This window comes from Triturus cristatus, chromosome 4_1, assembly GCF_964204655.1.
Source record: "Triturus cristatus chromosome 4_1, aTriCri1.1, whole genome shotgun sequence".
NCBI classification, from domain to species: domain Eukaryota; kingdom Metazoa; phylum Chordata; class Amphibia; order Caudata; family Salamandridae; genus Triturus; species Triturus cristatus.
Genome location: NC_140585.1, coordinates 1,138,660,349 through 1,138,687,096, shown reverse-complemented (window position 1 = coordinate 1,138,687,096; position 26,748 = coordinate 1,138,660,349). Strand labels below are relative to the sequence as shown.

Sequence of the window (26,748 nt, the reverse complement as noted above, 5' to 3'; positions counted from 1 at the left end):
CAAACAATATATGCAATCAAATGTATACCCATCAACATTTGGAGAGCTTTACTTACCCATCACGAATCATCAACCTACAGGGGGAAACTGCTCTTAGTTGACAGGACATTCTAATTTAGATTACAGGTGTTGCAGATTGTGGTTTTCTTTTCAAACCAGTATACCTGCTTTTATTCATTCCAGCAAATGGAAGTCTTTGGCTGTAGAATTCTGAACTCTAAATTCAATTAGGCTAGCAAGCCATAGGTTGGGTTTCCTACGTAACCAATCCACCTAGCATTACAATGGATCTGTGCTGGGGAGAACTTTTTCGGCTACAGATTTTTTCTGGTTGTGACAGACAGAAAAGACATTGCATCACCCACCAGAAATCGGATTTGCGATGTAATGCCTTCCACTGACAGCCCTATGGATGCTTCGTCGACAGAAAACCACAGCTCTGGCTGCTGTAAAGTGAGGCAGGTGAACCAAGGGTTTGCAGGACCAGGTATTTTGTCATGTTTACCGTGGAGTACCCTGTAGACCTAACTCTAATTGAGGCCCTTAATCAACAAAGATATATAATCAACTGGTCATGAGAATTTAATCTTATAGATGAAGGCTATTTCATAATGTTCTATTTCATCAATAAACGTCTTGTATAATATCTGAGACAGAAAAACAGATGGGATCAAAACATGGAATGATGCTTAACCATCATTATATAATACATAATTTTAGATATATTGAGCATATGCTAAGAGGCTGCTGCATTTCAAGTTATACACTTAGGTGATCTTCCAGTCACTTAGTGCAAACTAACTCCTAATCTATGATGGGAAATCTTTGCATTTATTGAATCATAATAAATTTATGTACAGATGTTTTTGTGTATTGGGCGGAAATCGCATTTTAGCTTGTTTACATAGATCAATGGGAAACCTTCATCAGAATAAAAGGTAGACTGGTATTTATAATTTGTTCTCTTATTATTACAAGTTGAGACAAAACATGAAAGCGTATGACAATGGGCCCACTTTCTTGATAGAATTCAAATCAAATGATCCCTGTTGAAAGCATCCCTGAGCAAAATCAACATCTAATTTGTGTATTAATGACAATGGTCATTGGGATTCTTTTGTACTTTGTTTGGAAACAAACTACACCAGTCTAACGCCAAATTTATCTGAGCTAAAAATCGAGCTCGGGAAATTTGTAAGTGTTTGCGTTGTGCAATGTTGTGAAATTTTCTTTATGGGAGACTGGATTGATTAGAATGTCTCACCACGTGAAATGTTTTTGCTTACACCATTGTCCTGACATCTTCTTTCATTGGGTTATGTCCTCATTTGAAAATGTCATGCATATAACAGCCAAATGAAATTTTTCTCCATTTGTGATTCCACAAAATGTAGCAAATTTTATTAAGTTGTATGATTTTGCACACACCCGACCCTTATATCGCATAAGCAGTGGGTTTTGTTGAGTCTTTTCTAAAGATGTACTAAATCAATCTTAAAGCCAAGGCAGTTGCCCATGGTAATGCCACCTACTACAGGACCCTAGCACTCCTCTATGCCCATGGGAGCTGTTTCTCTGGTGAGGAAGGGCCCTTAGCGATCAACACTGCTACTCTGATACATTTTCTGTGCCCTCCCCAGTAGTAGTTTCAGTTGCAAAAGGATGAAGACCGGGCATGGATTGAATGGCTGCGGGAGAGGCTTGGGTCATTGAGCTCAGCAAAGATCGCTTTATCTGGGGAAAGCTCATTTGTTTTTATTAAAGTGAGAGCAGTGTTTCATGCTTACGATATGCACTGCAGTATAGTACAGCCCACTAAGGACACATAATTAAAACGCACTGTGGGATCAAAAAGGCTGTGTATCTAATGAGTTCTGGGATCACCATTTTGTGTGTTTATGTAAAAGCTCTGATATCAATAAAGCAGTAACTTTAATGAGGATTCTTTCCCTTTCAATTCCAGTAAGTTGTGCTTCCAGAAATTCGCTACGAATCTGCCATCTCCACCAGTCATTAATATCCTAGACAATGTTGTGTCTGGGTTCAGCCCAAGGGACTGCGATGACAGCACTTGTAAGTATTGGAAAATAGTTGGTTTGCTTCTGTGAAATGAGTGCGTAGAAATCAATGCAAGAAATATTCCTGGGTTAGCCAGTGTGATGATTATCGTCGGAGAACTTCATGGTATGAATTGAATTTCTTGTCCTCATCCTCTGCCACATAATGTTTGAAGCGACGACATACGCTAAACAGTAAATTCAGACATTTAAAGCTCTATCTGATCTCCCATCACCTCCTAATTACAAATCCGTACTCTTGATGGCTCCATTGCATGCCTCCCCAACCCCACAGTCACAAGACACAACTCAAAACGTTCTTCTCTTTCCGGACCAGACAATCCCCAATCAAGCCTTGTGTTCTGGCCAACAGATCCCAAAGACCCCCTGCCTGCCCATGCACAATGTCTACTCCATCTCCAGCAAAAGGGGTAATTAAACGTTGAAAGCAATGCGTTATTCCACTGCCAGGCCCACTTGGAAGTGAGGTGAGCACTGGCCATGGATGCAGTTTCATTCATGGCCATCCTACTTGACCCCTAGCAAGGCCAGTCGCACAACCACAGCAAATGTGCCTCATTTCATGTGCACACAAACTCTTCAATCACTTCGGAACCCACTTCCATACTATTTTCCAGCCCCTCTGGTTCATGGCTGCAATATATCTCTTGAGCACTAGAAGCACCCAGAAGGACACAGCTGAGGTCTCGCAGTACAGGACAACGGGGTGTGGTGACCATAGAGGAGAAGTGGATTCTTTGGCGGCTGCTGGCAGGAACAAGAGGCTGGGGGAGGAGGATGGATGGCCAGTTGGCTGGGTTTTAAGGTTTGTCTGAGAAGGACAAATAGTGACCAAAAAGCAGCTACAGTGAGGCAGATGGAAGGGGTACTGCAAGGAATAAGGTAAGTGTATGTACTGTGGGTATCGTGGAATTGACATGATTTGCGTCTGTAGGAGTAGGCCACCTACTGCTAGGGTGGTGGACAAACTCAAATGGGATGACCTGGATGAGATGTCTTGGAGGCATCCCCCGTAGGAGATTTAAGAATTACATTAATGACTTCAAACAGTAATAGTACCATAGGCACATCTACCTGGTCTCTCTGCTTTCAACCACCACTTGCTTTTTAAACCAGTCTTCCTCTGTCTGCCCCCACTGTCTTACCCCCTGTATCTACCAGTACTGTTTCTACTTCTGCCTAACCTGCTGACCCTTTCCAAAATTCCTTTGTTTCTGTGCCTGCTTTCAGTCTGTTTGCCCTCAGTTGTGTTGACCCAAAGTCTTTTCCTCTGCTTGCTCTCATATCGCTCCTCGCTACAGCTCCCATTGTCTCTGCCATCACTCTGTTCCTCTGCTTGCTATCACTAATTTGATTTGATCTCCTGATGTTCCTCTGCCATCCATCAGGACTTGCACTGTTTGCCCTCTTATCTCATCCTATGCCACCATCAGCAGTCTCTCATGCCTACCTCTGCTGTGCTTCTTGCCTTCTGCTTTCATTCATATATCCTTCCCTCATGTCTTCCTGTGCCTTCCCTCTCCTCACAGCTTCAGTCATATCTTCCTCTGCCTACGCTCATGTTTCCTCTGCCAGAGTTGTGCTTTCCTATGTCTACTCGTTTCAGTCCTTCTCTGCCTTCCTCTCTTCTCTCATGTCACCTCCCCACATGTCGCTTACCTGCCCTCTCGTTTCAATCTACCTTTCCCTCCTGTTACCCTCTGCTAGCTTTCGTGTCTTCTACTTGCCTTAAGTCACCTGATGCTGAGGTGGAGACGGGCCATGTAATAGATGTTCTAGCAAAACTAATCAAAATAAAATCGGTTTTAAATTATTTTTAGTTAGTGGGAATGGATGTGCATCTCATGGCTTTAGTTGGCTTGTATAGTCTCAAAGTATATCTAGATTTTAGTTTAGATATTTTTGGGGGGCTGTCTGCAGCATGGGCAGATCTGTTTCCTGCCTCCTCAACCAGCGCTCACTGGAGTCAGTCAAGGGTCCTTTCAGTGAGTCCAAACCTCAAGCCTCACACTACAGGTGTGTGGGTTAAGGGCATGCTGTCCATTGAATTGTCCCTTACAGAAGCAGCAGAGTGGAAGGTTGACAGTTTTATATTGGTGAAATGGAAGGTAGTGTTTGATTAAAATGAGTTTTTTCTTCTCTCCCTACTCAGGTGATTCCTCATGTCCTGACTATCTCATTCCCAATATTATTTTTCCGTATAACGGAGTTGACCAGGTTCTGGCTCCTGATGCAGAGTCCTGCCAGCTCATCTGCAGCTACCATCCTCGCTGCCAGTACTTCTCATTTCTCACAGAAGACTGGGCTACTGACAACCGAAAGTAAAACATTATCTGTCTATATACAATATACAGTGGTGATCACCACTATGTAGTAATGCCATTTAACTTTTGACCTTGTGGCTAGATTTGCATGAAACCTGCTAATCTACTAACCATGTAAGCTATGTTTCAGCACGGCACGTTTCTAAGATTTTCATCTTTCATTACCCCTGTGCATTATTCATGCTCATCTCTTAATAGGAAATGTGATCTGGTCTCTTAGAAATCAATTATTTTGAGATTCAACTGTGCTTGATTTTTTTTCCTCCTTCTTATTCGTGGGATACTTTTTGGATGATAGAAAATGTCTCGCAGCAATCTAAATGTCTGTTACTCTTTTAGGATCATGTTATAATTTGAACAAATTCAAACAACACTTCTGAAGTCCAGGCTGAAATACAAAATCGAAAGCAGACCTGGAAAATATTTTCAAACAAAGCCTGCTCCTTCCTCCCATTACCTCCCTCTTAATCTATTCTTTTTCTTGCTGTGTCTGCTTCATTCCACCTCAGGGAGCTGGAGAAAGTCACACAAGTGCATGCAATGGCCGTAGCCTTCAAAAGCTGGCCTCCAAAGCCTCCAGCTCCCAGTGGGATGCTCAATGAGATACATGGTCGATCCGGCTGTCTGGAATCCAAGCTGAGCTCTGTTGCAGGAAGCAAAAGCTACAGCTATAAATAGACTCCATAGACTTGCATGTAGGTTTCTTTACACGTTCTCTAGATATACAAGGCACTTTCACAGACACACCACCAGGAACATAGTGGTTACCTCAGCCAGTTCTCAATATCTGTTCTTTGGCCAGGCTGATGCCATGAGTATTCTTCGACTTCAGAAGAAGCTTGCCTCCAGCATCTTGCACTGTGGCAAAGTATGGCTGGGTCAAAATGAAACAAATAAGATTGCATTGGCAATCTAACCAGCCAATCAGAAAGCTGGTGAAATATGGTCTGATTATCCACAAGCCTGGACTTGTTCACTCCTGTGCCCGCTGCAGAAGGAACATGCTTGTTCTCAGAAAGAGAAGGCACATGGGCCTTAGTAAGAGTACTGACAATGTACGTATGCCAGAAGAAGCTCTCATGGATGAAGAGAGTAAGAATCCTGTGCTGTCATCCCTGAAGATACCGTGAGTCCCAGAAGATTGACCGACTCATATACCACAGTCTTTATCTGAAAGTCCAGGGTAATGTGTTAAACAATTGCATCTAATGTAGCACATTCACAAACTGAAGGCAGACGAAGCCCGCATGCAGCTCCAGTCTCACTAGGCTGAAGCTTGCAGGTCGAACACTAAGGCTCGCAAGAGATGCAAAGAACGCCTGCAAGCAAAGAAGGAAGCGATCATAAAGACACTGTCAGAGGAGGGAGAGACCAAAAAGTAGTCAGTCCTTCCAGTGTGTAAACAGTGAGCGTCTATTGGTGCCAAAAAACATCCAATACTAATGATTCTCAACTTGCACCAATAGAACTCCTCCCAGTAGAACAATCTGTTATCCCACCCAGCCTGACCTGGCTCAGACGCCCTTTCAGTGGCGTCACTAGGGTTGGTGTCACCTGGTGCGGGTAACTCATGGTGTCACCCCCTCACGACTTACCGCATGGACCTCCTCCGCTCCGAGTCCGCCAGTGGACACAGTTGGCAAATGACAGGACCATACAGAATCCTTAGTAACGTTTGTAAATGTAGGTCCTATATTTACAAAATGTGCCTGTTAACAGTGTGATAATTACTCATTAATCAGGTTGTACAGTGGGCTACCTGCTAGTCAACAGTTTATTGGAATTTATAATATTATAGGTATGGTACTTTGTACTGGTGTGGTGTTCCCACTATCCAGCAACACAATCAGTGGTTGAAGTGAGGGGAAAAAAGTAGGGGAACTGTGGGCGGAGAATCAGAGGGCCGGAATAACACAAGGATTGATCAGTGGGCGGAGCCAGAGGCATGGCCAGAATGTGCAAATATCCCAATTTTTTTTGTATTTGTTTGGTTTCACTGCCCAGTTTTATCAACCAATGGATACACATGATTATTTAAGGTTTTAATGAGTTATTGACAGTAAAATGTATTCACAAAGTGAGATATGCTTCTAACCACAGAATGTCCCCAAATACGATAATGTGGAAGCACAAGCCATTTGTCTCCGAGCCATGGAGTTTGTCATCAGCAGTTCAAACATGAATGGCTAAAAATCCTAGTTTGCAAAGGATTTCTAAATAATTGCTCTGCCATATTTGCCTCATAATGCAAGATCTGCAGCATGATCTGACCATTTAAACTAATAAATTGTTTGTAGCTCAAAAGTTAATAAAAATGTGACTTATGTTGCTGTGGAGTAGATGAGTTAATAGCTCACTGTTCTATGTTAGGATTTTAATTTATAAACCAAGTAACAAAAGGATCTCTCTGACAAAAGCAGTAGCCCACTGGCCTATTTACATTATGTGCACTTTGTGATCTGCATGGTACATGTTCTTTGCAGCAGGTACATTAACCCTCTGAGCTACCTTTCCATGAGTCAAATCTTTCATTAGAAAAAATTCTGATCTCTCTAGGAACAACTAATCACCAGAGTCATCATGACATTTTTATTGTTACCGAAAATTGCAGGAGGTCAGGAAGGAGGCAGCTAGTGCTTTTAAAACCATAATATACTTGCAAAAATGATGCCTCCACCTAAAGTCAGCACCTGGTGCGGTCACACCGGTTGTATTGCCCTAGAGCTGGCAATCTCAAGGATCCTGTGATCTCAGTGACGGGGTCACTGTTCTAGAGTGTACTGCTTCATAGGCCTGCCCGCAAGACTGGAGGTGAACTTCAGTATGAATAGTGGTGGACAAGCCTTGAAGGTTAACCTACACTTGTCATGCTAGGGTCCACCTGCTGGTGCTATGACACCGGGGCTTCTAATGTCTTGCGAAGCCTTCTAAGGTCTAGCATGAGTTAGTGCTCTCTCAGGAGAGTGGTCTGGCGGACTGGTTATGAAGGCTGCACCTGGTTCCCCAGTTCCAAATTCAGCAGCTCTGGCCATAGTGCCACATCCTCTCCCCCACTGAACACCATACTGCCCCAGTGAGCAACTCAGAACTGCCTTCAACTACAACCCAATTGTTTCCAGCTTTAAACACCTGGATGCGGCTCAATTTAAATTGAGCACTGGGCAGAGCAATGTGTGGCCTACAAAAAAAAGCGACCGCATCCTGGAAAAAGCAAACTATCATAGGGAATGCAAAATTTTGCAAACCATGTGAAATGTAAGCAGGAACAACATGGTTACCTTAACGCTTTTACACTCCCTGTTCAGAAATCAGTGAGTTCTTTTGCCTGAAAAGTTAAGGACATGACCACAGGGCCCTGAAGGGATTCATTTCAATGGCCATTGCTTATATCCTTACAAAATGTAAGCATTATGGTAAAAAAAGACAACATCCCTAGATGCAGAGCAGCAGTACAAATTTTGTTTTTCAATCCTCACATTGCAGTACCTTCAGGATTGGTGCACTAGTTCCAAGCCCAGGGAAAACCAAGACAACAATAATAGCGCTTCACTGGCAAACTCTGTAAAAGTGGTGCTAATGTGTTTGGGTGTGAATAAAATCAATCTGGCCAGTTTTCTACCACTCTGTCTTTCTTTATTTAGTTATTTATTTTTCATATCTTTAAACTTTTATTCCCGATGCTGCACTTTGGAATTAAATGTCTGAAAAATACGACATTGATTTCCAGCAAAAGTGATTTTCTTTTTTGGATCCATTTCACAGGGGAGCAAATAAAAGGAGAGGAGACGGTGCGCACAGGCACCTCCTCCTACTGAAAGGTTAGGTTGCTCTGCGCACACCGGCCCTGTTGGTGTCACCCCATGTGAGGGTGTCACCCGGTGCTGTCCGCACCCCCATAGTGACTCCGCTGCACCCTGCATGAACTTATAGGAACACTGAAGCTATACAAGACCAAATACCACTCACTTTGCAGTTGCATTGTTGAAGCGTCAACTTCAGATATGCATTAACAAACTTTATTGTTAAAATTCTTATTTCTCTTCATTCCTGCCTGCAGCTTTGAACTGCCCATATAGACCATGTTCGGAATGGGTTTGAAGGCAAGCTGTTTTCGTGTCTAATATTTGCTGGTGCACTATCCATGGGCTTGAAGTCCATTCTGGGCCTTCTATGGGGCCATCAAAGCATGGGCCATAAATGGCATGTTAAAAACATGATTATTTCTGACCACTACAGTACAGGCACATAGGAGCTACTTTTGTGTCCTCTGTCACTGAAATCTGTCCAAGAGGAGCAAAGGAAGACGTTGGCCCACGGGACAGACTCTGTTAGGTCCCCAGACTCCAAAAGGTGCTGAAAGCCAGACCTCTCAAACTCTATGCCTCACTGAAAGGTGAGAGAAGCTGGGATTGGAGACAGAAACCTGAGAAAAGAGGAAGCAAGAGGAGAATCTAGTCAGAGCAGTCGCAATTTAATGTAGGAGTAGAGTGGAGGTTTTATACTCAATAACCTCCCGGGGAGGCTTTGACAAAGTCCACTTCCCTTTTTAAATGCTCTGCAGGTTCTTCTGTGGGTTGTCTACATTAATCAAAGGAGCAGCAACTGGGTCTTTTCAGATGGCTCAGTTGGTTAAACTGTGAACAAACGCACATGATGCCTGTAGCCCATGATAGGGCAGATTTCAATATTTAATTTCTGATTGGTTGTTAATCTGTTTTTCATTAGGTTCTTTTGCTATCTGAAGGGCTCTCCCACGGTGCAGCCAACATTCCTTGAGTTAAACAACATAATTTCAGGCTTCTCGCTAAGAACCTTTGGGATTAAAAGAAGTAAGTTAAATATATTCTCCTGCATGGCTTATGTTTAGGGTGGATTCCAAAACCGGCTTCACATTTGTGGTGTCTGTAAGTGCCATGGGTTTGAAACATCAAATTGTATGGCAAGACAATCTGCCAGGTTCATTTATGATAAATCCTGGTTTCTCAGTGCAATGTTGATTTGTCTGCAGATGTACCTCAAGGGTAATACTATAAATCAGGAGCTAAGGTTTTAGAACCGTTTTGAGAAAAATATGGTCATTATGTGCCGTGTTGATGATCTGCCATTCTTTCTTTCACCACTTTTGTGTATTGCTGACTACGAATTTTAGTTGAGCCCATGCATTGCATGGCTGATGTAAATGGATTCATGCTAACTTTTGAATGTCTTGAATCCATGACTCTCAAATGGATCCACCTCGTGTATGCATTGCCAAATAAAGGATAAAATTATTGTGACCTGGTATCCTAAAAAAAACACCTGACAAAACAACCGTAACCATTTTGATCCTTTGTTTGATACATAATGGTGTCTTTGGGCCTGATTCCCAATGGTAAACCTACACTTTTGTGTAAGTTTGCGATTATTTGCTGTGAAAAAGGGATTTATGAGTAGTATAACAGTGCAGAGTCTCCGCACATAGGTATTTTAATCTGAAGAGACTCTGCACTTGTAGAGGTACCTCTCGTAAATCCCTTTGAATTGCAAACCATCGTAAACTTACACAAGTGAAAGTTACCTTCATAAATTAGGCCATTAATTTCTGGTTACAATTGTACCCTCTGGAATCCAAAAATTAATGGTAGTTTAAGGAACCTAAAGAGCAGTGGCGGCTGCTACTTAACGGCGGTGGGGGAAGCGGAGTTCGGGCGGGGGTAGGGATCTACATATATATTTAAATCATACCTGCGGCCAGCCTTCAGTCGACGGCAGGAGCAGGAAGCACACATGCTCCCCTAGCTAATCACATGCTGTTACAGCAGCATTGTGATTGGTCTGAGCGCTGTGGTTCGGCGCTCGGAGAGGAACTGGAAGCCTGTGCATGTTCTCCACCAGGCTGTACAATACAGCCTGGTGGAGAACATGCAAAGTGCGCATGTCTATTTGGCCGGCCCAAGACATCCAGTCAAACCTTCATGCGCACAAGACTGCTCACCACTCCCCCTCCCCCCTGCTTCTCTAACAACCCAGTCCAGCCTGCTCCATCCCCAACCAGCTTAGCCACGGAAAAATAAAGTGATAATGACAATGCGTTATCATTTTATTTTTCCTTTTTGACCTGCTCGGAGCATTCGTTTGATGCTCCGTCACTTAAGCAGAGGAGCTGACGCTGAGAGAGAAAGGCATTTGGTGAAAATCGGCTGCCAGTGAATTTTTCTGAAAGTGAAACTTTAATGACACATAGAAGGGACCTTTTGCTCTCAGTTCCCTAGACTAAAAAGCCAAATTGGATCCTTTGCAGAGGCTATAGATTCTGTCTTCCTAAATTAAGAGAACACAAATTAGTTTCAAACTTCCAGACAACAGTGTTTACTAGTTTTATAGTTAAAATGGCTTAAATGTCTGGTTTTGGAACTTTGGCAAAACATTTCTTTGTTTCATTAATCATTCAGACTGTAATTTATCTAGGAGTAGTATGCAAGATCATGCATCTGTAAATATGAACACATTTGATTGTGCAGAGTAGAATAGTATGCCTAAAACATTGAACATGGTATTGTCAAAATTGTGTATTGCTCACCTTAAACATACAAATATGACTAAGATGCACATTTCACCTCCCTCTCAAAGAAAAGCACACGCATCAATTTTACAATTGATTGCAAGGATGGCAACCTACCTAGTAGAAAAATTGAGCCAGTAGGAACTTGAAGGGAGTAGAGTAAGAGCAAAATTGGTCGGGTGTGAAATTGGAAGGAAATGGAGGTAAATAACCAAGGTAGTCAATTGTGTGACCTATCCAGTAGATCTAACCCTCTTCCTGCCTGATGCTAATACAGGGCTTTCAGCAATGAACACCATGTGGATATTTATACTTTACTCATGAGGTGTGTACCAAAAATATGGTAATACCAATGGTTTACCCTGATAATTTGTGAGACTAAAAAGAGAACCTACAATTGTCACTTTGAAATTAAGATAATACTTTGGGGTCATGGCCTACTGTGTTTCTGGAGCTGCAGACAATTGTTTTGTTGATGAAATGATACCTCCACTTCCATCCTCACTCCAGGGGTGGTGGATGCATTTAGTATGGGTTAATATAATGTTTTTTGCTCGAGTAAAGGAAGTAATGAGGGTTTTATCTTTACAATTGCATAGGTAACATGACATACCTACCTCTTCTCGGGTAGGAATTACATCTTATTAAATATAATTAGGAATCTCCAGTATTATCCTATAGGAGGGGGTAGGTCTCCCAGGAGTGTGAAATGAATTATAGGTGTTTTTCACTACCAGGGCATGTAAAATGTACAAATGCATGTCCAAACTTTTAATTGCATAAAACCATGACGTATGAACTACCTAGGCCCTACCTTCTGTGTGACACATCATAAAAGGGGACTTTGTCTTGGCAATGAGGTTTAAATGCCGACATTTGAATGACACTGCGTTCAGGCTGCAAGGACAGGCTTGGAAGATGTATTAAGGTGCTAATTAAGTGGGTGGCACAGTAAGTGCTGCAGGCCCACTTGTGCATTTAATTTACAGGCCCTGGGTAGATCGTAATCCACGCTACAAGGGATTTATAAGTATATTAAATATGCCAATTTGGTACATGCCAATCAAACTATTTTTAGGTAAGTGAGCTTAAGCATTGGCTTGAAGTGGTAAAGTGCACAGCCTGAAGGCCAACAAGGAGGTTGATGGTCAAAACTTTTGCAAGTGACCCTGCTGAGAGGGCCTTATCCATCCTTCCCCCTTCATCAGCCATAGTGTCAGCAAATGTATATGAACTTGGGAAAATGCACAATTTGTGTGGTTTTTTTTTTTTTGTTTTTGTTTTTTTTTCTTCCCCCCCCCCCCCCCAACATTTTCTTGGGGGGGGTGGGGGGCATCTTCCCCCCCCCCCCCCCCTCCCCTCCAGTTCTCCTAGAAGAGATCTGGCCCTCTTGCATGTTTCATGCAACAATTTAGTTCCAGTATTGTACTACGCCATTCCACCTTTAAAAGATCAGCACACTAATAGATATTCGTTTGTATTCTATTAATCTTTACATTATTTTGTAACTTCCTCTATGCCAATTGTCGTCTCATCCTGCTCAAGGTCAAGTGACTTCACATCCTTGGTAGATTTAGGGTCAAAGGTCATAGGAGATTGCTTTGATGTTGTATTTATGTCAAAGGTGTATGATGTAATTTACGCTACCCCTGCAATTTTAGTGAATTGGCATCCATAAGCAGTGGGTTTGGACAATCATTTATTATAATGGTGTGCTTGAGTTTAGAGCTCTAGCAGCCCACAATATCACCCTGAGAAGCCTGTGACCTCACTGGAAGTCCACCGCTGAAGGAGTTTTACTTGGTCCTGCTTGCAGAGCCATAGTTGGAAGGACTGCCGGACCACAGAGGCAAACCATCACAAGGTTGAGACCCAGTAGCCCATTCTTGCCCCATGGCCCATGAACACGGTCTGACAGTTGCACTTCTAGAACATGTCTCTAATAGCAAACGTATGTACAGGTTGCCTTCTTCATGCCAGGTGTTCAATACAAATTTCTCATTTTGTGGAAACTTAAATGAGATGAATAGAAAAACAAACATGTAACACTGTCTGTGCCATCAGGATCTGTAATTGGTATAGCTGACCGGTAGATACTAATGTAGAAGAGTTTCCTATTCAGAACTGAAATGTCCAGTGTTGAACCTTTCTTTAATGTATATGTACATTGGTACAATTCACTGCTCTTGTAAAGGGTCCTACAAGCATCAGAGGGGTCATTTCAGCTTGTCAAGGAACCTTAGTAGAGGAGCTAACAGCACAGTAAACAAGAATCCATCAGACTCCATTTGTATGCTTCTCTAGGAGTGTAAGTGTGTGGTCCTTCCATCAGCTGTCACTTTTCTTGTAGGATGCAGTGACCACACTTTTAAAGGATTGGACTTTCCAGGAAATGACCGCTGGGTGGTGAAGGCTGACTCGGACCAACAATGTCAACAGTTGTGCAAAGAAGATCCTTTATGCCAGTTTTTTACTTATGTGGCTGATGACTTCGCTAACGTAGCCCAACGGTAAGTTTTCCTTCTTTAATTCAAGTTTGAATAAATGTCTTATCACACTTGTATAACAAACTAGAATGAAGTAATACATCTGAATATTTTTATTGCTTCTTGAGATGAGCAACAAGGAGCTCTAGGTGGCTGAAGTGTGTTTAGGCTTTTTTTTATTCCATTGTATTGGTACTCCGATTATCAGTGTTGGGTGGCTTTTGATTTATTGTGCTATTGGTAGTGTTTCAAATAGTGCTCAGATCGCAAGTTAGCTGGTTCTGTGCACTTACAAACAGTAATGTGTTACAGGGACCAGGAGATGTGTACTTGTGGTGGGTCAGATACTTATGAGCTACTGTGACCGGAAGGTTTGGCTGCACTTCAAAGGCCTCGTGCCATTCAGAAGTCTGGGGGGTTCGCCAGGAAGTTGTTGGCAGGTACAAAGTTTCTGTTTTCCACTGTAGCCTCAGTTTGTATAACATAATGATATTGCTTGACCATAGACTCCTCAATGATATTCATGGCAGCCAATGGCTTAGTTTATTTACAAGTGAGTGGGCCTACCTGATTAAACCCGGGGTAGATACTGAACATCCCAGTGTACTGGAAGTAAAGTTCAGGACACTGAACACCACTTGCTCCAATAGCCCTCAGGACAGAGTGCTTGGGATAGAAATATGTCCCCGCTATTGAGAAAATGACATTCCATCCGCCTTAAAATGGTGTCCTGTTAAGTGTCTGTTTTATCAATTGGAGTCTGACTACAGCGTTTTTTCTCTTTGGAGAAGATGGTATCCCACTGGTTGATCTTGCTCTGTTCGGCTGCCACGCTCCCAGAGGAGTTGGAAGAGCACCTATTCATGGAATATCTCACTGCTGAGCACCTGTGCTCTGGTGGTCTCTGTGAGAAAGTGGCTCTGTATATACTGTTCCCAAATGGGTACAGAGTCCAGTCCCCAGAGGTCTGGCAGAGGTTAAAGTTGGATATAACCTTGCTCCCTAAAGTGGTAGCTTGGTCGAGCAATAAGGCGGTATCAGGACAGTGTAAAGCATTTGTTGCACACACTGTCAGCAAATGGTGTCACATACTCAAGAACTGAACTCTAGGCCAATGGTTTATATAAAAAATATATGGTTTTATTTTAGAACGAACAATGGGTATCCAAATATACTTTCTCAGAATCAGAGGCTTTAGTTAAATACTATTGCAATATGCAATTGACGTTGCAGGTTGGTGCAATAGGCAACACCATTTCAAACACAATAATACATTGAGCTCAATGTGAGTTAAGTTATTTGCAATATTACTCAGTATTACTTTTCTAACTCCAGGACTGGATCCTAGATTCAGTCCTGGGACAGATCTTGGAAACAAGTGAGTAAATTAGTCTTAGTTACTGTTGTGATTTTTAGGCAATATTTTGCTTTTTTAAAGCTGACACTTCGAAGAAATTTCAGAAGAAACCAGTCCATGTTACCCTATGGAAGAAAATTAGGTTATGGGCTTTTGGGTAAATACTCGACTGGCAGAGTTAAGGTTCTGGGCGCAGACTCTGGTCTCCCAGGGTCAAGGGTCAGGTTGGTACAGTTACACCCTCTGCGGCACTGTGGCGGCCGGGTGCAGAGTGAGTTAGGCCCAATATTATCCTATGGGAGGCGGGGGATGGGGGGCCCTTGGTTGGTGGCTGCTGACTGGCAGGCCACGCGGCTGTGGGAGCTGGGCTACGGGTCACTTGCTCAGGGCAAATGGGGAAGTAACTGCTAGGGCGGTTGGGTGCTTTTGAGCCTTCGGGCGCTCAATGGATTTCAGTGAGAAAGCTCCAGGACTAACAAAGGATGCAAGCTCGTACGAAGATTCTTCAGGTGCCACCACCACTTTGAGAGGTAAGTTGGGTAGTTGGAGGAAAGGTAGGTACCCAGGAGTCGGGCACCGGGGCCGCAGGGCGCTAGGGTGGCTTTTGAGGTCGGCAAATCTTACCCTCTGTTGATCGCGGTTGGGGGGGGGGGGTGTCCCCTGGTTCTGAGGCTGCAGGGGGGGGGTCCCCTGGTTCTGAGGCTGCTGGCATCAGGAGCATCTAGGTGGGTCCTTGGGTGCTGGAATTGGGGTCACAGTCACTGGGGAGACCTCTTCGGGGTCTTTGTCCACTCTGGCACAGGCCAGGCTTGGCGGGTGCAGAGTGTGCAGGGTTTACGGGTCCGGGCTGGTGCCAGGGTTTAGTAACTTGCTTTGAGCAGAGCCGCTGCTCATGGGAGTCCCAGATGCCCAGAGTCAGAAGGTAGCCAGGTCCTCTGGGGTTTGTGAGGTTGCTGGCCACAAGAGGTGCCGGGATTTAGCAGGGGCAGGTTTGGCGGTCGACAGGCCGGTAGGTCTGGGTCCAAAGCAGTTGGGTGTCTTCCTCTTAGCAGCTGCACGGCAGGTCTTCTTTGTTCTTGCTCTTTGCTTTTTCGGAATTTAGAATCTGAGGGAGGAAGGTTCAGGGGGCTCCTAAGTACTAGATTTGGGGGCATTGCAGGTAAAGGGCAGGGACCAATGGGTCCCTGCCCCGGGGTGGGTACACCCCTATCCTGCCACACTCCTGTGGGAGGGGGGCAGTAGCCTAGTCCTGATTGGGCAGGGCTTCCCATCTTCAAGATGGCTTGAGCCCGGAGATGTGCTTCACCTTGCCTCCCTCACCTGAGGGGTGGGGTTGGCTGAGGCTGGCACATCCCCTGTCCTTACTTGGGGTTTCCAGACAGTCTTCCCGCCAGAGAGGGTCAGAACCGGTAGGGGCCAGTTGCTGAGTACAGCAAGTGGCCTGGAGAAGCTCAAAGGCAGCATGCCTTTGAAGCTTCCCCCTGCCCATCCTGGGGGAGGAGCCCTAGCACCTTGCCCAGGATGTGCGTTGTTGCAGGCCCAGAAGAGCGGGGGCTCTCCACCCAGGGGTCCAACATGTCTGTGTGGCAGCCTCCCAGACAAGATATGGATTGTAGGTTGGGTTTCAGGAGGCATATCTAAGATGCCCTCTGTAGTGCTTTGTACATTAAACCCGCACTGATGCCAGTATGGGATTTAATGTGCTGAGAAGTTTGATATCAAACTTCTCAGTGTCGCCATTATGGTGCTGTGGAGTTCGTGTTTGAGCTCTCGGCACCATACACTCTTAAATGGCAGCGCTGCACTTGGTGCTCAGGAATGGACCTGGGTACTGTAGGGGCACAGGGCTCATGCTCCTGTGGCCACACCACTGGCATAGGGCACCCAGCTAGAGGGGTGGCTGATTCATACAAGGGCAGTGTAGGTTGTGGGCATGGCACACAGGGATGTGTGCCATGTCGACTGTTTTGTCTTGTACCCAGACACACAGCCTGCAAGGGCAGTGTGTGTGTTACGGTACAGGGCCTCTAAGGGTGGCACAATAAGTGCTGCAGCCCTTAGAGGCCTTCCCTGGTCACAAGGCCCTGGGTACCTAGGGTGGCATTTACCAGGGGCTGACATGGGACCAGAGTTTGCCAATTTGGGGTTTTGGGTTTTAGGGAAGGAACATAGGCCCTGGGCACCTGATTGTGTGCCCTGGACTCCTGCCAAAGTACATTCAGCAAAACGTGGGGGTATACCATGCAAGAAAGATGGCACTTTCTCAGTCTCACTGCTGAGCACCTGTGCATGGAATATCTCACTGAGCACCTGTGTACGGGTGGTCTCTCCCTGCTGAGCACCTGTGTACGGGTGGTCTCTCCCTGCTGAGCACCTGTGTACGGGTGGTCTCTCCCTGCTGAGCACCTGTGTACGGGTGGTGTCTCCCTGCTGAGCACCTGTGTACAGGTGGTCTGTCACTGCTGGAACTTGTCTATGCTGAACCTCTGCCACTGTTGCGCTACTGTCCAAAGCGGATCTCTGTGCCTGTCTCCAGTGTGCCTTGCTTACTGTTGTGCCCCAGTCTACAATGTATTTCTATCACTTCATCTGTATACAATGCATAGCTGTCTGTGCTGGGACAGACTCGTGCCTACAGTAAATCTGTCACCGCTACGATCCTCCCTACAGTGCCGGTCACCACTGAGGTCCTGTCTACAGTGTAGCACGGTCACTGCACACGAGTACAATGTATGTCTGTCACCATTGACCTCCTGTCTACAGTGTATCATTGTCACTGCACATAGATACAATGTATCTGTTTTACCACTGAGCCCCGGTCTGCGGTGCACCTCTTCCACTGCTGGGACTAATGCGCCTACAGTGTCTGGCACTGCTGAGCTCCAGTCTACGAGGCATCACTGCTGTTGCACCCGCTTACAATGTATCTCTTAGCACTGAGCTCCCCCCTACTCCCTGTGTACAGTGTATCTGCCTCTGCTGAGCTCCTTCAGCAGTGCATTTCAGTCACTTCCTGACACGTGTCTACAGTGAATCTGTTATGTCTGCGCTCCTGACTACACCCAATCTGTCACTGCTGAGGTTACTGTCTGCAGTGTATCTGTTTCTACTCAGACATTTGCCTACAGTGAATCACTGGCACTGCTGAGCTCCTGTCTACAGTGCACCTGTCAGTGTATCTCGGTCACTGCACCCGTTTCCAATGTACGTCACTTTCGAGCTTCATTTTGCAGTGCACTTGTGTCGCTGCTGATGCACCGGTGTACAGTGCATCACTTTCAGCGCTCCAGCCTTCAGGGGATCTGTCACTGGTGCAGGCAGCCCACGGCGTATGTCTGTCACTGCACCTGTGTACAGTGTAGATCTGTCACTGCGGAAGGACCTGTCTACAACGGATTCTGTCACAAACTCCTTCCTAGAGTGAATCTTTCACTGTTTCTATTCTGTCGTTTCATACACTGCACCGTGTTCAAGCAGCGCAGCACGCAGTCAATCAGTGAAATGAGTGCTGTGTAATACGAGTATAAATGCGTTACCAGTGTGAAGTATCACAGTAGTAAAGTGACATTTCCTTCTGGGAATATTTCTCAAAGCTAAGTTTGCTGCAAGCTGCTCTTTCAACCTGTTCAATGCACTGGGGATGATGGGAGTGAGAGGAGGAAAGCAGGGTGCTGTGTGTGCATGAGCGTGCTGTGCCTCCAGCACCGCCTTCGTCCAATCAGGTTAGTCTGAAGTTTCTTTAGTTTTCCGTGGCTAAGGAGTGGATTACAGCTGGTGGGAAAGCAAGAAACACAACTCCCCAGCTAAAACCAGAGCAAAACTCAAACGTGAGCAAATGGAATTTGAACCATTTTCTTATGACCAGTTAAATTGTGTAATGAGGAAGTAGATCCTAATAAATTCCAAAAAATCCCTTTATGTCTTTATAAAAATAGAATGCTGGATATCAAGTACATAAATAAACAATCTGGAAAAATACAAAAACAAATTCAGAAAATAAATCATGCCAACAAATTTTTAAAAAGCACAATTTGTTGATTGCACCTGATTTATTGAGAGATGTATTTATTTTAGGGTTGACATCTCCAGAAATATTTTTTTATATTGATTTGTTACATTATAGCTGTCATGTTTCTTTTTTGTTTCGTGAAAGAATGAAGTTGCATCTAGTAAATATCCCCATGAATTTAATAGATAAATGAATGTTCACAAGTTGTGTAGGGTATTAATGGGTATTAATGTTATGTACAACAAAAATACACTCCTGAAAATATGAGAACTGTAGTAATAGCACATGCGCACAGCTAACTGAACTTCTGTAAGCCATATATTTTTTTTTAATGATATGCACTGTGCATGCACACAGCAAACTGGGAGGTTCCTGGTCACCCTTTTCGGAAGTGTGTGGTTAGTGCGATGTTGGATGTAGTGTGGGATATGTTTACATTGCGGCGCATTTGCGTGAAATGTTGGGAGAATGTTGGAGTCGTCACAGCTGGGCATACTTATTAGTTTGAATTCATCATAGTTAATAACTTGTGTCTATATTGATGCCAGGTTTTTATTGCTTCTGGAATTGGAGGTGGCCTGCCCCTTATGACGGAGAGACTCACAGGAAGATAAAATATTTTTCTGGTTTTAGTTGCATGTAAAAACCAGAAACGGCAGATAAGTGGACTCCCGACATATGAGGGTGGACAATATTGTGTATTGCCACCTACAGAGCTGGGAAAAATCGTGCTTCCACTAAACTATGAAAAAGCGATTAGTATTTACTCCAGATGAATGACCATTGTCTAACATTGGTAAAACCAATAGGCCAGACATTGGCCGCCAGCCTTCTGGCAATTCTTGTTTTGTTATGGTTTTTGCAAAACTTTGTTTTGGAATATGCCTAGCTCTTGTCAATGTTTATAATAATTTGCGACTGGCGCAACTTTTTGGGTCTCAAACACAAATTATCATAGTACTATCTGGCACTGAAGGGAACTACATAAGTTAATTAGTCGATTGGCTGAAGGAAGACTTCAAGAAAGAACCAGGTCAAGTAAGAGGGAGGGCAAGAAGGCAAGAGAATGAGGGCAAGTGGGTAAAAGAGGATACGTAGGCAAAGGAAGAAGGGAAGAGGGGAGAGGGGAAAAGAAAGGCTAAGAAGAAATTATGATGGCTAAAAAGAAGCAAGATGGCAAAGGGCAAGAGGGCAGGAAAGTTAGGAAGAAGGAAGGCAACTAATGTGAAAGAAGGAAGGCAAAAACAAGGAAATACGGAATGATGGAGGAAAGGAAAAAATGGTAGGTAAGAGCAGGAAAGAATAGAAAGAAGATGGGAAGATGGAAAGAGGAGAGTAAGCAAGTAAGAGCAGGAAAACAGAAAAGGGAATAAGAACAGGCAAAGGTTAAGCAGGCAAGAAAGGAGGAAACAGAAGGAAGTAAAGCTATAGAGTGTTTAGGAAAGTAAGTAAAGGGCAAGAAAGAAGGCAAAAAAATGGGAAAGATGGAAAGAGGAGAAATGGAAGAGAAGGGGGGGGGGAGGGTACAAGGGAAGTTGAGAGTGAAGGAAAGACTGCAAAGTGGGAAAAGCAAAAGGTGATAAAGGCAAGCATGAAAGTCAAAACCAGGGAAGATGGGACAGAGCAGAGGAAAGAAGGAAATAAAGACAGAATGAAAGGCCTGAAAGCAGGCCAGAATGAGAAGGAAAGAAAGCAGTAAAGAAAGGCAAGAATGAGATGGCTAGAGGGGGAAAGGAAAGAAGGAAATCAGACCAGAGAATGAAGAAAAAGGAAGGAAATCAATAAGAGGGTCCAATATACAAAAACTACTGAACCGTTTCAAATGGGCATAATCTGGTATGCTGTGAAACAGCAGCAGTCAAATGCAAACCACTCCCTGATGAATTTACAACAGCATTGGCAGGAAATGGGATCTGATCAAACTGGAAAGGTCACCAGAAGCATCCTGCTATCACATCAAGTTCTAAATACAAAGGCAACACTAAAATTATACGGTAAACACCAAAGCACTGCACCTGAAGGACTAGCTTGTGTGCGGACGTGCTACTTGTAAGAGCAAACTGCAGTCACTCAAAGTAAAGTGAACCTGTGGTTTAAGTAGGCTGACCCGCTGCCGCATGGTAAATGCTGTGGTGGGATGAAGCAAAAATGTAAATGACACGACTGAGCAATGGTTGAAGATTGGTGACTAAAAGCACCAACATGTATGTATTGTATACATATTTAAAAAGAATCAAAAGGTCTTGGCTAACGCCAGACCTAAAAATAGGATCCAGGATAAATCCGCTCCTGTCCTGAAACAAAGCATGCAAATTGAACCCAAGCAGCCTTTCAAATGGAAAATACCACATAATATCCCCTTTCAAAAGATTGTCCCCTTAAATTTGTCAGTGTCTAATTGTCTTCTTGTGATGCATGATGCCAGCAACACATTAACTTCCAAAGAAGGAAATCGCACCTCCTGCTGGATAAGAGAAACAAAGCTTCACGGAGAAAAATCTGATCGAAGTAGCAATAGTCAATTGCCTTTTATCTTTAAAATAATTTACTATAGTCTGATAAATTTGAGAACTATTATGACTTTCTACCAGTTCGCAGAAAGATGGTTTGCAACATTACATTTTTCAATATCAGTGTCAACATTTATTTTTGGGCATTTGTGCGTTTTGCAGATTAGTGGTTTATGACCAAGTGGAAGCTCAAACGTCAGCAAGTCCTAAATCCGTGCAAGTCCTAAAATGAACAAAAATACTCTGCGCCTGTTCCAACCATAACACCAGTAAATAACCCCACCCAGGCCTCATTTCACCCAATGAATTGAGTACGAATGTTTGTTCCTGTTTTAGCAGTTATTATTTTGCGTTGTGTGCAAATAGAGCAACGTAGTAGTCCAATAACGAAGTTCTAAATTTGCAAATTATCTACTAAAACCTAGTGACAATCCAGTGTAAAACATAATTGTGTCATGGAATTTTAGAGCCCGTTTTAAGCCCCTGCTCCAAAATGGACATTGATTACGTTTTAAATCTAATAAACGTGTTTTTTTTTTTTTCACCTTAGGAGGGACTGTTACATGAAGAGCGTGATTGCGCTCCCGAAGCTTTCTCAGATAAATGACCTACAAGGCGCGGTGTCTGGATTTTCGAGAACACCATAGGAGGATTCCATCACAGGTAAACCAGACATGACCTGGTATGGCCATATGGATGTTAACTCACTTTCTATGGTTCTGGCCTAAAGGGCTAAGGCCACTTTCAGGTAGCCTGGGTTAGCGGTCATGAGATTTATTTGATTATTTTTTATTGTTAATACCGTTCTACCTGTAAATTGGCTAGTAGAGGACTACGACCAATTTACAAATATCCCACAAGTTAACACTTTGTAGGGAAGAAAGAGAATTAAATGGTTGATGGAACAAATGTCAGTAGATCATGTGGTATTAAGTTCAAGTACAGTAGGAAAGGAGAGACCACAGATTAGGAAAAGCAACAGGTGCAGTGAGGGGCAGGAGGAAATATTAATTAATGAGGGAATGGAGACAGGGTAGAAGACAACCGGTGAGGTCAGTGGGAGCAAAACAGTTCCACAATTGGGCAACGGGTGATCAGGTGGGTTTTCAGTTTTTTCCTGAAATGAAGATCTAAATGTAATGTGCGGAGACCCGAGGCACAGCTGGATGAAGGGTTCTCTTTCCCTGAAAGCAGACCTGGGCCCCAAAAGCCAGGCAACCATATGGCTGTGAATATAAAACCTGGTTTAAACGAGAGGAAGGAAAAAACTGAACATCAAAACAGGGCATTGCAGCGGGGGGGGGGGGGGAATGGAGGTCTAGAGAAGTTTGTAATCAAATTAAGAAAAAGGTGCATATAAACTAAATTTCAGTCAACAGTTCAAGAGCAATACTTTTAATTTAGGCTACTAATGAAAAATTTATTAAAAAAACACTTTATAAACGGACCATAGTAGCAATGGAGGCAGAATTCAATTCATGTAACATTTGAATGACATTTCACTCCGCAGAAGACGGAGATATATTTTACGTATTTGAAAACACTTTGGACCAATATGGATATGACATGGTTCATTAAGGGTCATCCACGTGCATTTGCAGACCTCTTCTATCGGACGCCTAGTGCTTCTCTTTAAATGAACTTCTAGGCACACACCCAAAAGCACCAAGAGATGGGTCAGGAACATACATTAATCAGTAGGACACCACATTACTGAATTCTCCCAGGCTAACGTGATACTACAAAGTTTTCACTTTCATGCAAGTCCAATCATTTGCAGCCAAGGTCCTTCCTACAACCTCTCCTCCAGGGGAATAACTGCCACCTTAGGAGCTGATATTGCACGTTTTACCAAAGACCTTTCCACTTCTGGGTTAGTTAAAAAAAAAAAAAAAAAAAAATGAAAAAAGTAACTCGAGAATGAACTGCATCTCCCTTCTCAGTCACTTTAACATAGTAGTCATTCGATGTGACCAGAACATTAAACTCTGTGGATAAATTAAAAGTTTCAAAAGACAATGAGAAGAGAAAATTAAAATCACAATGGGAAGCTGCAGGCTGAAGAATGGAGAGCTCGAGGCCCCCATTTAAACCCCTACCCTATTGGTAGACCAACTAGGAGCTGAGTATTAGAGTGCGAGAAGAGAAATATGGCTCCAGAGAAAATACGTCACATGTGTTCTGGTGTAGTTGTGTAGGACAGTGGGCATCAGATATCAAGCCTTATACTTGCTAGTGAGTGCAAAATCTGAGCAATCTGCCAGCCATGGAAGCCCATCAGAGTCACTTGTCCCCTCCCCTCCCCAAGTCACCACAACTCAACACTCAAAGTGAGACTGCACAAGACTAAAAATTCAGCCTGTGAAGACAGGCCCTCGAGGAGGCCTAGCAGACTTCTAGCATATATACCATCCATAGCAGACCAACGAGCCATCCCACCACATTTGAAAAAGCAGATTGTGATGGGAAAAGGTCAACCTTGAGTGACCAGATAAGAGCCCGTTGCTGGGTGTTTTGCATAGATGGATGCAAGCTCAGAACAGATGACTTGGGGTAGCATGCATGGAACAGATGACTTGGGGTAGCATGCATGGAACAGATGACTTGGGGTAGCATGCATGGAACAGATGACTTGGGGTAGCATGCATGGAACAGATGACCGCATGCATGGGATGACGACAAACACTTCTGCAAGCCGCTTGTCCCTTTCCTCAAGGTCCCAGAGCAGTCCAAGTGAGGCTTCTGGAGGCTAAAGAGCAAGTGTATGAAGACAGGAGTCAGGAGGCCTGGCACACTTCCAGCAGGTGGACAAGCCTTAGGGGCCCAAAGATCCATGCCTAAAATGTGGGAGGGTTGAACAGGTCGCCACTGAGTGACAGGAGATTACCTATACCAGGATGTGTATCTGTTTCTAGGTAAGGGTGTGAGTTCAGAACAGGTTGGCCACAGATTAGCACAATACGACCAAGAAGTTCTAGGTTCGTGGAATAGACCTTATTAATATCATTGACTCGGCTGTTTCTTTTGTGGTGTGGGTGGGAAATATAGCAGAGCTTTACCCCAATTTTAGTGTCAGTTTTGAAAATCGCTGTTGATTCCACTGCCCAGTTTTGAAGCAGAGCTCTGCTTCAACCTGGCCTTTACCTTCTCTGATGCTTTTCTTCTACAATGAGATGTGAAAACTGCTACATTACTTAACAATATAATAAGAAATAAGGAGTCCAGCGTCTTGAACTAGGATTGTGAAATCAATCCGTTTAAAATTCAACACATTTCTCAGTGTTTGCCTCTGCGGTACATGGTGAGGGGAATGAGTGACACCACTTCCACCCCCCCTTGTCCTCTGTCTTGCCCTGCTCATCACCCACACCCCTGTTTGTCAGGTATGTCCAGTGACCCTTGTTTAGGCATCATCGACACCACCACAAAGGTCTTTATTTTCACTTAACACTTTAAATTATTTCTCTTATGATTTATGGCTGTAGCTTCTGGTTTGAAAATGTAGTTTTTAAATACAATGTGAGGTATAATTTCTCTTTATGATAAGGTGTTTTTTGAACAAATGTCGAATTGTTTACACATGTGAACAATCATTTTCTATATTAGGTCTACCACATGCATGCAATTTAATATAATTTTAAAAAAAATGTTTTCTTAAAGGATTGTTGAAGGCAACGCCCCAGTCAATCTAAATTGTTTTCATGCGAAATTCTGAGACCAGATAGTTACTTTGGAGTGCATAGAGCCTTAAATGAAGACCAATAGTCTCCTTCAATTTGAAACAGTACAATTAACATTTAAAACAAATTTTAACCACAGCCCTCCCCCCACAACTTCAATGATCTAGATTTCCAAGAGGGTCCTGCATACTGAGTATAATTCATTTCCCTATTTAAAGTAAACGGCCAGTGCAAGCTTCCCCCTTTATCTGCGCCCCCCCCCCATTCCCCCCCATTAATAGTTAAGCAGCCAATCCGTGTCAATTGGTAAATAATGGTGGCCAATTGTCCAGTGATTTTTGCTGAAAGCAAGTATTGGGTTGGTTAGACCAGCAGCCCAACACTAGTCTAGTAGTTGTCTGCCTGAGCCTGGTCAGTGCTTGCCACCCGAGTCCTGCATGATACTAGCCGCCATAGACCTAACCAGTGCCGGGTTTTCAGAGTTTCCACTGGCTGTGAATATTTTGTATATGTAGATGCATGTTATGCAGATCTTCTGAAAACTGGGCTTGGATCTGGCCTTCGTTAGGCATCTGTGGTTAAGACGTTGTGCATATTTGGCGGGCACAGCTTTCAAATCCACATTCCTCAGTGAATAACCCATCTTATCTGACTTACTTAAATGGTGACCAGGTTTCTGAGCTGATGTTCTTTTGAGAATTACATATGTCTTCTTCAACACACAAAGCTGACTTGTTATCTTCATTTGACAGGTTGATGAACACCATCCCTGAGCTCCTGCTGGGCTCAGGAGAAAAGGCTGCTGATTGGTCCAGCCAATAACGAGATCACACTCCACCTGATATTCTGAGGTCTTCTGGGTGCCGATTGGTGAATCCTTTTGTCTGTAGAAATCAATACTTTTTACATTTAAAAAAAAATAAACCCAGTAAAATGCAAATCTTTGAATTGGCTGTTTTTTCTTGTATGTTTAGTTTGTCTGTAAAGCATGAGTTGCAGAACCGGATTAGTAGAGTGCACTGGTTCATACTGTGCATATTCCGCAATCTACTGGTTGGAGCCGGAAAGTGCTTTACTTTTTTTTTTTTTCTTTCTCTTGGATGGTTGCCGGTTTCCCACGGTCAGGCTACAACCCCCCACCTCCCCACTGTGTGTAAGCTCAGATTTATTGTTTTTTCCACCATGGTGATGGGAGGTGCACTGAAGACGTCTGGGAAAACACAGTAGGCGCTGGCAAGAGGGAAAACACACCAGAAACTCCGGAGAGAGGTGGTACCTTGGAAGGTTGCATGAGGGAAGAAATCTTTGGGCAAAAAAGCCCTTTTCGGCACTGCTCACTTGGTTCCTCATGCACGGCTGCAAGTAAATTTTTCCCAGGCAGAATACAGCCTCCAGGTATTTAGGGGGGGTTTCCTCGGAGGAGCTGAGGCTTCATCAGAAACAAGTTAAGAATTTGCTCTTTCATATTTAATATGAGCGAAGCACAGATGAATTGCCCCAGGTGCTAGCTAGAAAACTTGAAATAAAATTGCCCTGACGCTTTTTTCATTACAAGGTTGGAAGAATCCAACACAACTACCATGCAGCGCCTAAGGCAATTTGTCAATGTGATACACTACGAGTGCGTTCTTTAAGTTATATTAAACGTATTTTCAAAGTTTTGTACTAAGTTAAATACGCACACAACCTCTACCATGCTGCACCTCTGGCAATGTATCCATGTACTGTTTATACACTACTTGTGTTTTTTTTCCCCAGTTATT

At 43.7% G+C, this 26,748-nt stretch overlaps 1 protein-coding gene and 1 pseudogene across 1 annotated transcript in view; both read left to right on the top strand.

Moving 5' to 3' along the window:
• LOC146856181 (coagulation factor XI-like) overlaps window positions 1–25,925 on the top strand; it is an 84,949-nt gene extending 59,024 nt beyond the window's left edge. The window contains exons 6-11 of the mRNA XM_085654234.1: window positions 1,964–2,073; window positions 4,231–4,399; window positions 9,128–9,231; window positions 13,294–13,453; window positions 21,856–21,968; window positions 25,738–25,925. Of these exons, the coding sequence (XP_085510360.1) occupies window positions 1,964–2,073; window positions 4,231–4,399; window positions 9,128–9,231; window positions 13,294–13,453; window positions 21,856–21,952 (640 nt within the window). The 3' untranslated portion in view covers window positions 21,953–21,968; window positions 25,738–25,925. The remainder of the gene's footprint in view (window positions 1–1,963; window positions 2,074–4,230; window positions 4,400–9,127; window positions 9,232–13,293; window positions 13,454–21,855; window positions 21,969–25,737) is intronic.
• LOC146856182 (large ribosomal subunit protein eL19 pseudogene) lies at window positions 5,172–5,784 on the top strand (annotated as a pseudogene).
• Window positions 25,926–26,748: the final 823 nt, after the last annotated feature.